This window comes from Macrobrachium rosenbergii, chromosome 4 (assembly GCF_040412425.1).
Source record: "Macrobrachium rosenbergii isolate ZJJX-2024 chromosome 4, ASM4041242v1, whole genome shotgun sequence".
Lineage (NCBI taxonomy): Eukaryota > Metazoa > Arthropoda > Malacostraca > Decapoda > Palaemonidae > Macrobrachium > Macrobrachium rosenbergii.
In genome coordinates, this window is record NC_089744.1 from 67045889 (window position 1) to 67059969 (window position 14081).

Sequence of the window (14081 nt, forward strand, 5' to 3'; positions counted from 1 at the left end):
CCATGGTTTGCATGAATAAAACTAGTCATCAAATTGATCAAGACACTTTCCTGCGACATTATAACCGCTTTTAGAGGGAAAATAACGAAGAACCTTGAATTATTTTGGTTGCGGTCGATGAGCAAATGAATTGCACTTCCTTTTTATTATTTCAGGTAAACCAGAATTCCAAATGGTCCGTTTCAATTTACCTATTTTTATTTCACTTCAGCTTATTACGCTTTAGTAACTAACATCCGTCGTCTTTCCGAAAACACAAACGCCAAAGTGCTAATCTGAAATATACAGCATACCATCAAGTTATCTTATTCCGGCCATAATAGGAATTCATTCTTTGGTAGTGAAAATCTCCCATTAAATTATTTTTATGAGATTCCTCCGTTATGTTTCCTTTTTCACACAAAAATAGTAACTGAATATAAATTGCTCTCCACATACAGACGAATTACATACGAACTTAGCCCACATAGGCTATGCACACACACTTGATAGCTTGAGTAAAAGTTTCAGATTTCGGTTCTAGTTGATGTGAACTTCAGAATGTTAAATCCGAAATGAATTAACTGCAAGCATTCCCTCTGTGAATACAAACAGGATGTGTGGACGTATGGAAGAAACTGAGAAAACCAAGAAGTCAAGTATACATATATACACACATATGTATACACACATATATATATGTGTGTGTGTGTATATACTTGACTTCTTGGTTTCCTCAGCTTCTTCCATACGTCCACACACCATATTTGTATTCGCAGAGGGAATACTTGCAGATAATTCATTTTGGAGTTAATATTCTGAAGTCCACATCAACTAGAACATATATATATATATATATATATATATATATATATATATATATATATATATATATATATATATATATATATATATATATATTATATATATATATTATATATATATATATATATATATATATATATATATATTAGTTGTCAGACCTGATGATGGAGACAGTTAGGCTACTCGGAAACAGGTAGTCATAACTGAATAAAGGATGTTTTATGTACACGTACTGGTTTTAATCTTTCAAGACTATCAAGATAAATCAGTTGCATATATATATATATATAATATATATATATATATATATATATATATATATATATATATATATATATATATATATATATATATATATATAATCAGTTATATCATTCATAATATATTTTCATATATGTTGCCGATATATATAATATATATATACGGACGAGATCAGGACTACAGTGACACACCAACCAGTCGGCCACAAGAGAGGTTATGTGTCACTAGTCCTGATTCCTCGTCCGTCGCTGGTTCGATCCCACGGACGGTGGACTTATTATCAACTTAAAATTCCTAACATATATGAAAATATATTACTTCGAGGCAGAGTAATTGATATTAAAGGACGTTTGTAGATTGTATATGAATCACGGTGATGTGATAAATAGTCATATATATATATATATATATATATATATATATATATATATATATATATATATATATTGATAGATAGACAGATAGATAGATAGATAGACAATTGTTCTGGGATGTGGTAGAGAGACCTATGCATTTTTTCACGTGGGAGAAGAGACACCGCAGCCTATGAATAACCAAATGCATACATAATTCACGGCTTCCGGTAACAGAGGCATAATGGTTTATTATGTACCTTATATAAGTCGATAAACGCTGATCAGGACCTGACCCCAGGCTCTTTCAATTTTGAGACAAATGTTCTAATTATTTGCAATGGGTACCCTTACACACACACACACACACACACACACACACACACACACACACATATACACACATATATATATATATATATATATATATATATATATATATATATATATATATATATATATATAAAATGTTGTGAGCAAGTCTTCACATGGCATGCTCTTCCAAAACTTATTGTTATCAGATGTCTGCGGCAAAGTCCAAACACTACAAAGATACCCTAAATGTAACACAATGTTCCTTACAACCAGATTAACTTAGAAAGATTAAATGTACTTGTACGCCTTGAAGGGTATTTCATTCAAGGTAAAATAATACTTTATAATATATGGTAAAAATTGGGCAATTAGCCTATGACTAGAATGATAATTTCCTGTTTTCGAAGAAAATATGCAGATTACGCCAGTGACTCGTTGACGAAAGGCCGAAGAAAAGAAAAAAGTAAGAAATTATCCGGAAAATATATAAAAAAAAATAATTATCAAACATCTTGAATTTCGTGGCCTTCTGCATTCCACTTACAAGCTTCTTAGAAACCAGCGGAAGTGATTCAGTAAACATCCCCAAAATAGCATCAGTAAATTAACGCAATTTTGACGTAAGGCTTTTTCCGATACACTTTTTTTTATTAGGGAAACGATATATGTAGCAATCAATACTTCGAACTCGCTCACCAGCCGCATAAAAAATACCCGCGGATAGAGAGTGAGGGAGAGAGAAAGAGAGAGGAAATAACAGGAAGCATCTTATTCCTGGTAATAATGCGTAAGGAGAGATTCACAAATCCTAAAGCACTAGGTGATGCCAAGTCACCCATAATTTTATGCCGAAATGCAGTAAAGCTCTCTACGTATGGCTACGCTGTTTAAAATCATACGCACGTGACGTCACAACAGCCATCTGTTGATTCACAAATAGATATTTGTCAAGGCCAAGGGAGATGACTAATTGCAAATCGAATGAGAGGAGAAAGAGAGAATGACGGTGAATTGAGACGGATGGCGATTCCTGGCAACGATGCGGAGGGCAGGCGCGCAGGAATATAACGAGCGATGGGCGGTGGTTCAGCCTCAGTCCTGCCGACGAGATCGTTCATCTTCCATCTCAGTTTCCAAAGTCGAAACCCCACACACCCTCTACCCACCATGAGTTCCGGTGAGTGTGACTTCTGTCCAAAAGTGTACGAGAAATCGTAAAGTGATTTTTATTAAGTCCCATATATCCAGTGTTCTGATCTTAGCTGATGCGATGGTTGCTTTCGAGTGCCATAATATTAAGAAAGCAAGAACTAACACGAGTGAAAGATTTTTCGTGCTTGAATTTGATTTTGGATTGGATATGAATTTACTTGGAGGCATAGTGATCAACGGTTTGTGAGACCACAAGAGGTTTGTTTCAAAACCTTTGAGAAGAGAGAGAATGTAATGTTAAGTCTGTTAAAAGATTTTTTCTTGTTCAGAATGAAAGAGAAATGCTAGATTGTCTGTGTGAAACAGAAATGAATGAAATAGGTAAGCACTGACCAAAGACTCGCACGCTACCATAACAAATTTGTACTTCTGGACATTTTTAATTTAAATCTTAAACGTTTTAATTTTTTGGAAGCAATACCAAAATAATCATGTACTGTTTCTTCCCGACCAGATGATGTTTGTCATAATAACATGCAAATTTAAAATCGCTTTACAACATGTTTGCTCCAACAGCAATTTAAATTTTGATCCGAAGTCTCCCGTAAATAATAGCTTTGTTAAGGGATACCACCTATATATGTTAATTCCCGACGCTAGTTACTGGAAATGAAGATTTTATTTATAAGAAGAATATAGACATCAGAGCGAAGTATTTACTTAACTAACTGACTTTAAAAGATCATTAGGCTCAAGTAAAGATTGCTATCTTTGACGCGTTAGCATCCTTCCGAGCAAGACTGTTATTGGTCTTAAGACTACTGATATTGAACAAAGCTGTAAACACGGTAGTAATAACAGTAAAAGTACAAGTTCTTGCTTTTAAAGTCAAACTACAACTAAGTCCATTTTTTTTTCTTTTTTCACAATCTGCCGTTCGCTGTACCTTTAGGTCTCGTCTGTTGAAAGAAAGCCTTCTCGATACGTGTAGCTACATGTTTTTAAATCACATTTACTGAAGACCTGATACAAATTAGAAAGAATTAAAAGATATCATGATTTATATGTAGTAGGACAAACAAAAACCACGTGCATAAGGAAATAGTCGGATTCTTTTAAATATACCGATGAATGCATTCATTCACTTACAAAGGGGAGTTGTGTTTTGTATTTTTCATCAGTTCTGAAATGACAGCCTTACATCTGTATCCTGAGGCTCATAAACATTTCGATACCTTTTTCATTTCTACCTCTACTTATTCTAGGTTTCTTTCTAGACCTTTTACAATTTATTCTGAGAATACCTACTTCTTAAGTTTTGAAGAGTTCTCAGCAAGTTAAATATGTCAGTCGCTACTGTTCCCAAAATTCTAAGCCCATATTACTGATCTGAAGATTTATTTTTTAACAAGGTCAGAACATTTTTCTTTAGACCAGAATAGAGCAGAATATAGAACTTAGGCCAAAGGCCAAGCGCTGCGACCTATGAGGTAATTCAGCGCTGAAAGCGAAACTGACGGTAAGAAGGTTTGAAAGGTATAACAGGAGGAGAACCTCGCAGTTGCACTATGAAACAATTTTTAGAGGGGGCGAAAAGTCAGACGGAAGAAGAGATTATGAACGGAGGTACAGTAAAAGGAATGAAAGAGGTTGCAGCTAGGGGCCGAAGGGTCGCTGCAAAGAGCCTTAAGTAATGCCTACGGTCCACCATGCGGGGTGCATTGGCGGCACTATCCCCCATCGGGTTTCTTTAGACCAGTGACAAGAATTCCACATGATCCTATGGCTGCGACCTAACATTTCGATGGGAAATTTTTCGAATTCATAGATAACTTTAGGTTGCACTATACTGAATGATAAAAAGTCTCAGAACGTCAAGAAAATATCTCTAGAATATTTCTGGATTCATTCTTTATCATTCTGTAGTTGCATTGTCGCGAAGGATGTCAATCCCAAGCCCAGTCCAGGACATAAAAATGTGAATTTTGTTCTGCTTCGTAAATAAACCTCTACATAATTGGTTACCTACCCACTTTATTCACTGCTGCATTTACAAAATCTAAAGAAATGAAAAAACTGACAATATGAACACGTGAACACAAAAGAATAGACCACGAAAGAGGGTCAACCGTTGTCCTTTTCTAGAGTAATTTAGAAATGAAAGACTGACAAGAATGAAATGTCATAACTCATTTTCCTTCGTAGGAGACATCATGAATAAGTGCCGGGGGACGCCAAGTCGGCTGCGGTCATTATAAGAGTGTCACGTTACTGAACATGACACCATATTTCACTTAAGAACGAAACTGATGTCTTTTTCTCAAGGAGGACACTTTTCCGCACGATACATTAGCCGACGTATGAATAACGTGTTTCATACAGTTCATATATATACGTAAATATGAAATCGAGTACTTACACAGAAAAAGTGTTTATTTTGTGATGACAACCGTTTACGTGCAAACATTTGATTTGTATTGTGCAGACACACTACTGCAGCCAGCTTTAGGGTAGACGTTCGACTTCGGAAAATAGAAAACGTCTTCGACTAAACAACAGTCCCTCTTTTGCGCATTTCAAATAACAAGTTATCCGAATACTGTACAATATTTTTTGCTAACAAATGTTAATTGTGACTGTACAGATCGCCGCGATGCACGCCCTAGAATAAGCTACAAATCAGCTGTTATGTAGAGTAAGCTAAATCTATTTTCTCTTCATCTGCAGAAGCCGCTGAAGTTAAGACCGTCCCAGAGACCACCCAGAAGGAGGAGGTCCCTGCTGAGACCAAGGAGGCCAAGGAGGAGCCAGAGAAGAAGGAGGAGGAAACTAAGGCTGAAAACGAGAAGGAAGAAGCCAAAGGTAACTATGCGATTTTTTTTTTTTTTTTTTTTTTGTTATTACGTGAATGCTGGAGTTTTGTTTTTCTGTATTTCATGTCAGTTCCAAATCGATCTGATTAAATGAATGGCAAAACTTAGGAAAGGATTATGTTTTATGGTGATAAATTCCATATGATAGTAATAATAGATCGGGTAACAATTCTTTTATTTCTTGATGTCACTGATTTTTTAAAACAGTCTTTTTGTTTCCATTGCACTTTCTTGGGCAAGCCAAAATTATACTAAAATAACCTCAGCTTTAATATATATTCACCTTCTTGTTCCCCTGCAGAAAAAGAGGCTGAACCTGCGAAGGAAGAAGCTGCCAAAGAAGAGGCAAAGGAGGAGGCGAAGGAAGAAGCAAAAGAAGAGAAGAAGGACTCTTAATATCCCCCGTTTCTTCTCACATTTAGCAAATAGTGTCTTTCTAGCATCCTAGGTCTTTTCTAACATCCCAGATCCTCTTCGGGACTGTAGGACCGTCCTATGGATTTTATAAATGTTTGGGGTCTTTCAAAGGATCCCAGGACCTTTTTAGGATTCAAGGATCCTTCTACGATTCTATGAAATCTGGGATCATGGGAAGGGAGGGGAATGTTTTATATATATAAAGTATACGTTTGAACTCTGCTCAGTAGTTGTAGTGATACAGTATGAATGGTCTTGCATTGGGTCAATGCAGGTCGAAGCGAAAGGTTCGTTCATGCGTTAGAAAGCGATTCGATATTTGTAAATTAATGACTGAAATCTAGTTCGTGTTTGGTTATCCAGTGTGATTTAATATTTGTCTTGGTAAATTTGTATTGTAAAGGACTGATGGTGATGACTGCAAGGTTTGCATGGGTAGGTGTTGAAATGCTAGAAAGTTTGTGTTCCTAGATGCGTAATGTGAAGTCAAAAATGCATTGCCATGCATTTTTTAGCAGTAAGGATTTTTATAAGCAGACATGTACAGCTTTTTGTGTGACTTCCCGGTATTATATTCCACTGAAATTTCAACTAAACAGGAATAATATCCGATGTATTTTTCCCACTAGTTTCAATGTAGTTTCAAAACCGCCCCAGTTTTTCTCAACATATCAAAATCCTATGAATAAAACTGTAGTTTTGTTTAACTAAGGTGGAATTCACAGTTTATTTTGTATAGTCTTAAAAAAATTAATTTCTTCATCAACCGGCGTTTATTCATCGCTTAATTTGGTATTTGTAATAACATACAGTATAATTTTCACTAGCAAATTTACACTAATATAAATTACATTGTTTGGTTGGCACCATAATATCACGGTTTTGCCAAGTTGTTCTTCATCTCCTGCTACAGTATTATGTAGAAACACTAGTTATGCCGTAGAATATAAATCACTGCCATTTTCTTTACTGAACCTTTTATTTGTGCATCCTTCCACTTTACATTAGGAGCTTTAAATGTAGCCAGTATTCCAGGAAGCTTTTATAGGTGTGGCATAACTAGGAAACTTGTAGGCAATGATCGTTTTGCTTTGTAATTTGGTAAAGTTGAAAATTTGGCTTGGTTGTGTCACTTGCTGTCAAACTATTTTCAATATTGTACCATTCAAAAATCTATTGTCTTTGTCTTCATGTGTCTTAGGGAATGCACGCAATATGCTTATTCCACCTTTCAGCAAAATTGTATCCAAAGTCTTCCATAATTTACGTCGTAAACTATCTAACATTCGGAATAGTGTTACAACCCACCTAAATGAAAAAAAAAATCTTAAATAAACCAATCATTATTGCAGATTTTGAAATAAAAATGTAAACTACTCAAAATACGTTTGTTTCCATCATACCCTACCTATTTCGAGGCAGATCTTCTAAGCTACTTCTTACTTATTTTTGAGGAGTGTGTTATGAGACGGGGTGGAACAATTGCTCACATACGAATATGCGAGTGCCTTGCAGACTTTAAACGTCAGTGTGTATTGTTTTGAGTCCATAATCTATTACGTACAGCCATTATCAAGATTCTTCTGTCATTCCAAGTACTATACGCCTGAAGAAGTCTAAGAACTATTTTTTTTTAAGTTACGGGAAAAAGTAGTTCGCACCTGGGAGGGAATTTCATCAGGCCTAGTCTACATTCCCAACACTGCCAGCTCAGAGGTAATCAGGGAAAGTACCTGTAGCGTGTGGGGACTTCTGAAAACATATAATACAGTACATTCAAAAGTTCGTGCATTCAAATCAAGAAAATAAGACAGAAACTGATTTAGAAAATATACCACAAAACGCTGTTTCCTCCTGAACAATTTCTGTCTGAAAGGTCTGTCCTTTAAAAATTGTCTCTTACCATTTAGCTAAGACATGAATGCACTATAAAATAAGAATTCTAAACCAGAAAGTCTTCATGTTTTTCTACTTATTCATTTTTATATTCTTTTCCCTTCATTTTCATATTCTATTTTTTTCATCTCGGAGCCTGGGCTCCAAGAATTTTACATTTATCTGAATTTTGGGGTTTCGAGCTCTCAAATATCGTGGCCAGGGTCCTACACTGCAAAATTACTTGAGTTTATCCCAATACCACATTTTCTATAATTTTCAACTCCCGAAGGGCGCTCTCAAATAAAATTTAGGAAGCCCAAACGGACGCTAGTATTCAGGGTTTACTGTATTTACTTTCTTGACAACAAGTATTCTGCCGGGCATTAGGAACTTCTGCGACATACATACATTCATGGGGACAAACTCCAAATCAATGAAAGCTCTTTCTTTGTCCCATACAGGCCAATGCCTATTTGTGACAACAACGAAGAAAAGAGCCAAGGGAAACAAAAAGGATACAGGTCAAATGATCTAGGTAAACAAATTAACAAATAAATTAATTAAACATAAACATAAGTTTAAAAATTAGTAAGGAATGAAAGCTCTCTGGTTCTGAGTAATGTGAAAACGCTGTGCATCAACAGAATAAGGAAGCTGACACCGCAGAGCAAGCGGCAGGCACCAACGGACGGAGCACTGTCACAAATGGCAACGGCAGATGTTTCCAGCTGAAATAAAGTTTATGGAGGATGGAAGACGGATATCATCTGACGATGGTTTGAACCAAAATTAAAGCTGCTTAGCCATAGGAAATTATCATTTCAGGTAAACTATTAATAATAAAAAGCTCTCAGAATGTCCCTGACATCTCTTTTGGAGAACTCATCCCTGGTGATCCTACTCCAGTTCTGAGGCCCAAAGGTCGCAGGTCGAATGACTGACCAAAAATAAACATAACTGTTTAAAAATTTTGCTGCTCGTCAATTAGACCCACCGGCCACCCGGGCAACCGCCCCACCCACCCCCCCCCACAAAAAAAAATTAAGATAACAGATACAAAATAAAAGAAAGGAGTTGCTGAGGAAAACATTTAGTTAGTCCGTGACACTTATCCACTGAACAGAAAATTATCAACTTCTGATGTTCTACATGCCTTCGTAGAACTCCCATTACCGAACATCTTGACCACACAAAATGCACCATCTTTCTCTCTCTCGCACTCAGTCTGATACCATTCTGATACTTAGGTTCATCTTTTTTCAATTTTTAGGAAGCAAACCGTGTTAAAAGAAATTTTAGCTTAATCGATTTGAAGTGGGTCCAAACTGAATGAACTTATAACGAAAAAATTCAGTCGTGAACCAATACGTCCCACATGAAACCTGAGGAACTGCTCATGAAAGAGACGTAATGAGAGTAATGAATTAGAGTCTTAATTCTCACTTTCTTACCAACATTTCTTACTTACCAATATTTCTTACTAAGATTATTCTTAACTATAATTTCTAATAGCCAAAATATTCTTTAAACGTATTAGTCGCATCTGTCTGGATAATGATCAATAATCTTGCTACATAAAAGCTATTTCAATTTATAACTGCTATTAAGAGAGTGCCTTATTCAGTGTGTGCTTCTCTGGTTACTTCCTTCCCTTTCACATTGAAAAGAAAATCATATATATAAACTGATGTACAAAACTATATATATATATATATATATATATATATATATATATATATATATATATATATATATATATATATATATATATATATATATATATATATATATATATATATATATATATATTTTATGCGTGTATGTACAATGACTGACTTATAAGTATATCACATGACAAGTTTCTTGCGTAACTTCTCACGAGGCATAAAAACATTCTACCTCGATTTCAAAAATCGTCAACATTAAAGGAAGCGTTGGACAAGGATATGCCTGACACAGCACCCAAGACCTTCGGCTGTTCTGTCAGGAAGCCTATCATTAAGAAACAAGCCCAGACTCTCCTCCCAACTCAAGGAAAGCATTGTTACTCACCGTCCGAGTTTTGTTTTAACAGGTTCGTTTTTATGACCGCGCAGGGATGCACTGCGCTTTCTCAAGGATCCGACAGCACTTCCGAGGGGGAAAACTCCTGTCAATTTTGTTTTATTCTTTTTGTTTTGATTTTTAGCGCATTTTCTTATTATTCAATTTTTCTGTCAACTTTCTTAGCGTTCTGTACTCCAAAATGATAAAGAGGAACCATAACCAATAAAAAAAAAAATCACAACTTTACCGCCACGGGGAGCACAGAAATCACGTTAGTTATTTTGAGATAGAACGGCCACCGTGAAATACAGACATGGTTACAGAACTGCTTACTGTAACCTCTAAGATGTTATTCCCATTTTATTCAAACAATTCATTTACCATTATCAAAACACCGTACAAAGTTGAAAGGTTTTGCTTTGTTCTTAAAGGTGATCTGGGAGATGACTAGCTAAAATTAAACTGAAAACACTTGGACGTCTCCTCTAACCAGGCCTTGAAATGAAGGTCGAGTGGGAGTGACTACTTAAAAGGTACCGTTGCAGCAACCCAACATCTTTTGGGACGCAATCATAGTGCCAAAGTTGGAGAAAATTCCGGGACAGAACCATCAAGAGGGATTTACATCCCAGTCTTTATGGCCATGAAAATACGCAAGGGAAAGTCAGAATTACGGAAGGAATATCTGTGAATCCAAGGACGATCGAGAATAGAGTCAGGAGGTGAAGGTCTTGCAGCCATAGAATCCCACTTTTTAAAGTATCATGTGGATCCATATATTTTTTCCTGGTGGGTAACACTTTCACCACGGTGCATCCATTCACGATGCACCCATCTCTCGCCGACATCCATGTGAGCTTAGCGATATTTATCTATGATCGGTCTCTATAAACTTAAGTGTTCGTGCCTAGATGCGGATTTTTGTCATTCTAAAGCTGAAGAGTTGTTCTTCATTACAGTAAGTTCAAGAAAAAATAACACCAGTAAAATGTAAAAATACCAAGTTCAAACAAAGATTATTATACATGTAAGAAAAATTACGCTAAATTACGCAATGCAACGGAATAGTTTTAAATTATTGCATTATTTTAAAAATCAAAATATTAAAAAATAACATTTCAATATGGCTAGATGAAGGTTGCAAAAAACGAACATTTCTATTCATTGCCAATTAAAAATATTCGCCAGATAAAATAGCTGGTGCTGCTTGTCATTTTTTGGATATGTACACTATATATACATTATATAAATATATATAATATAAATATACATACATATATATATATATATATATATATATATATATATATATATATATATATATATATATATATATATATATAAATATATATATGGAAGTAATTAGTTTTTCTTATGGTAACATCAATCACTTGTATCATCTTGAAATCGGAAACTACTTTCACCCCTATCATTTTCAATTCTACCAAATTTTTTTTTACCTCAATTCATAAACATCCAAGAAGGACTGCTTTTAAACAAGTAGTGCACATAGGCTATATTGTAGAAATCCTAACCTCATGACAATTTCCACCCTGGCTGCTGTCAAGTACAGTCGATTAAATGCCAAGTACCTGATCCAGTCTGAAGTTAAAGGCAGAATGGGCTTGCACCAACGTGTCTATAATTATTCATCTTCGCGTTGGCGTCGAGACTAGGTTCTTTCGCTAGTAAAACGAGTGTCTTAACTACTAAACCATACATCTACGTGTTTTTGTATAACCACACGCATACAGATTAATATATACGCGTATATATATATATAAATATATATATATATATATATATATATATATATATATATATATATATATATATATATATATATATATACATACACATACATATATTTATATGAGCTTTCTTTGTAAACTTACTTTTATATTTCTTCAGTCTGCTAAGTAAAGGACGACAGTCGAAAAGCCTCGCAGCAATCCAGTGTTTCTGTTTCCTTCGTGGATTTTGTCTTTATATATTCATCACGTTCCATATTTTCGTGATTCAGTTATACATTATATATATTATATATATATATATATATATATATATATATATATATATATATATATATATATATATATATATATATATAACGAGTCTTAACTCTATATACTTTATTATGCTTGTTTTACAACCACACGCACGCACAAACAAACACACACACACATATATACACATACATAAACGCACACATAAGTGTACTTTTATCAAATGTAGAGGAATTGTGGGTAATTCTTTGTAAGCGCAAGAAACTCCGATCTAACTGGTCCCTTATCATCTCTAAAATAAGGCGGGTTCAGCTCTGTCTAGCTTCAAAACATAATTATGTCCCTGCTGAAGAAGCAGAAGTGTGATTAACAATACAAACTCATTAGCATTCCAATACTTAATTACTTTATATGGATCGATCTATTCCTTGGGAGGGGAGTAGACTTTGCTACCGAGACATGAATGAATGTTCGGAACATTAAAAATCGACCACTTCCTAGTTGGTAAGAACCCTTTCCTTTCTTTTCTCATTCTTTTTGCTTTGTCGTGTTGTGTGTGGGTGTAATTAGATGTCTAGGCAGTCCTCTCCACGGATGCCTTGTCTGGTAGCTTTCACGAGAAAGCTACCAGATGATTTCATGGACAATTCATAAGTTTCTCCCACTAATGTACTTGGAAATCTACAGCAGCCTTCTTATCTTAAGTCACTTTCAAGCACATATTATGAACAATTATTTAATAGCAGAAATAACGAACACTGCTGTAGTTCAAAATTAATTTCATGATCTTCTGTTCACATATAGAAGACAGAAAGCAACATATAGCCTACCACTTGCATTTATTATGGAAACAGGCTACATGGTCTTACAAAATTTCAATCATTTAGGTTCCTGTGTGCATAACTTTTGTTTAAATCACGAAGCAATATATTCACAATTCATAATAATTCTTAAAATTTACGCATATTTTTTTAAAATTCAATTAGAAATGCCTTTGGATTTATAGAACAAAACATTATCTTTCCTGTTCATAACGCATCGACTTTTAAGTCCAAGTCAAATATGACCTTGAAAAATCACACTGCTCAAATTTAATAACAGAAGCAACAACGCTAGATACGTTTGTGCTCGATAAGTTCGACTTTTTTCCCTTCCACCATTACTTAGGAACTCTATAATTGAGAGTACATTGTTCAAAGCAATTGCTTCGTGATCTCTGACGTCAGGAGTACATCAGCTAACGACACACACGTGGAATAAAACGTATTATACCCTTTTATTCGTCTTTTTATATTGTTAAGGAGAATACTGGAAATCAATCCAATCACTGGTGCTATTGTGCCCTTCTCTTATAATACGTGATGACCAAACGGAAGCAATTAAGCCCAGGATTTCATAAGATAACCATCTCAAATTGTTGTAAAATTACGCGGAAATCCTTCGGTTCTAAAAAGAGAGAGAGAGAGAGAGAGAGAGAGAGAGAGAGAGAGAGAGAGAGAGAGAGAGAGAGAGAGACTCTAATGGTTAGTAGATGCAATTTCGCCACTTGAATTCCTCCAATCCTTCCTACCTCTACGTACCCGGATGTCTACCTACGAGGATCAATGCCCACTTTATTCCGCAATTTCCATGAAAAACAAAAATCCATTCTCTACAGCAAATCTAATAACAAATTTATGCCTCATTGAAGCTATACGACTATTCTGAGGAATAGGAAAATTATAAGGTCATTCTTAAGGCGCTAATTCAAGCTCCCGTCTACGGTTTTACAAGACAAGGCTGCTCAGAAACCGGTGCGAGCTGGCTCTTCCTGGCATATTTTGGATCAAGGACCACTTGACTGTCTTGAAACGAGGGCGTTCGTTCTCAGGAGAGGAGGCTGGCTGGTCGGTCCAAAACACTTGACGCGAAAGTAGATTGGAATGGCGTTCCCACACTAAAGCTATCTCTGTCGTAATTGTATAAATCTAAATATT

General features: G+C 35.3%; 2 protein-coding genes across 3 annotated transcripts in view; one reads left to right on the top strand and one right to left on the bottom strand.

Moving 5' to 3' along the window:
* LOC136835524 (uncharacterized) overlaps positions 1-14081 on the bottom strand; it is a 363691-nt gene that overhangs the window by 334355 nt on the left and 15255 nt on the right. The gene's annotated exons all lie outside the window — the stretch shown is intronic.
* LOC136835516 (neurofilament light polypeptide-like) lies at positions 2424-7558 on the top strand. The gene is made up of 3 exons (XM_067099108.1): positions 2424-2910; positions 5613-5747; positions 6060-7558. Exons 1-3 carry the CDS (start codon positions 2808-2810, stop codon positions 6152-6154), a joined length of 333 nt encoding a protein of 110 aa, XP_066955209.1. The 5' UTR covers positions 2424-2807; the 3' UTR covers positions 6155-7558.

What these genes read in the sequence shown, in the direction of transcription:
- LOC136835516 (XM_067099108.1), top strand. Translation starts at nt 2,808, where the DNA reads ATGGGCGGTGGTTCAGCCTCAGTCCTGCCGACGAGATCGTTCATCTTC. An exon ending in TCTACCCACCATGAGTTCCG is followed by an intron (nt 2,911 to 5,612) that starts GTGAGTGTGACT and finishes CTTCATCTGCAG; the next exon opens with AAGCCGCTGAAGTTAAGACC. An exon ending in CGAGAAGGAAGAAGCCAAAG is followed by an intron (nt 5,748 to 6,059) that starts GTAACTATGCGA and finishes GTTCCCCTGCAG; the next exon opens with AAAAAGAGGCTGAACCTGCG.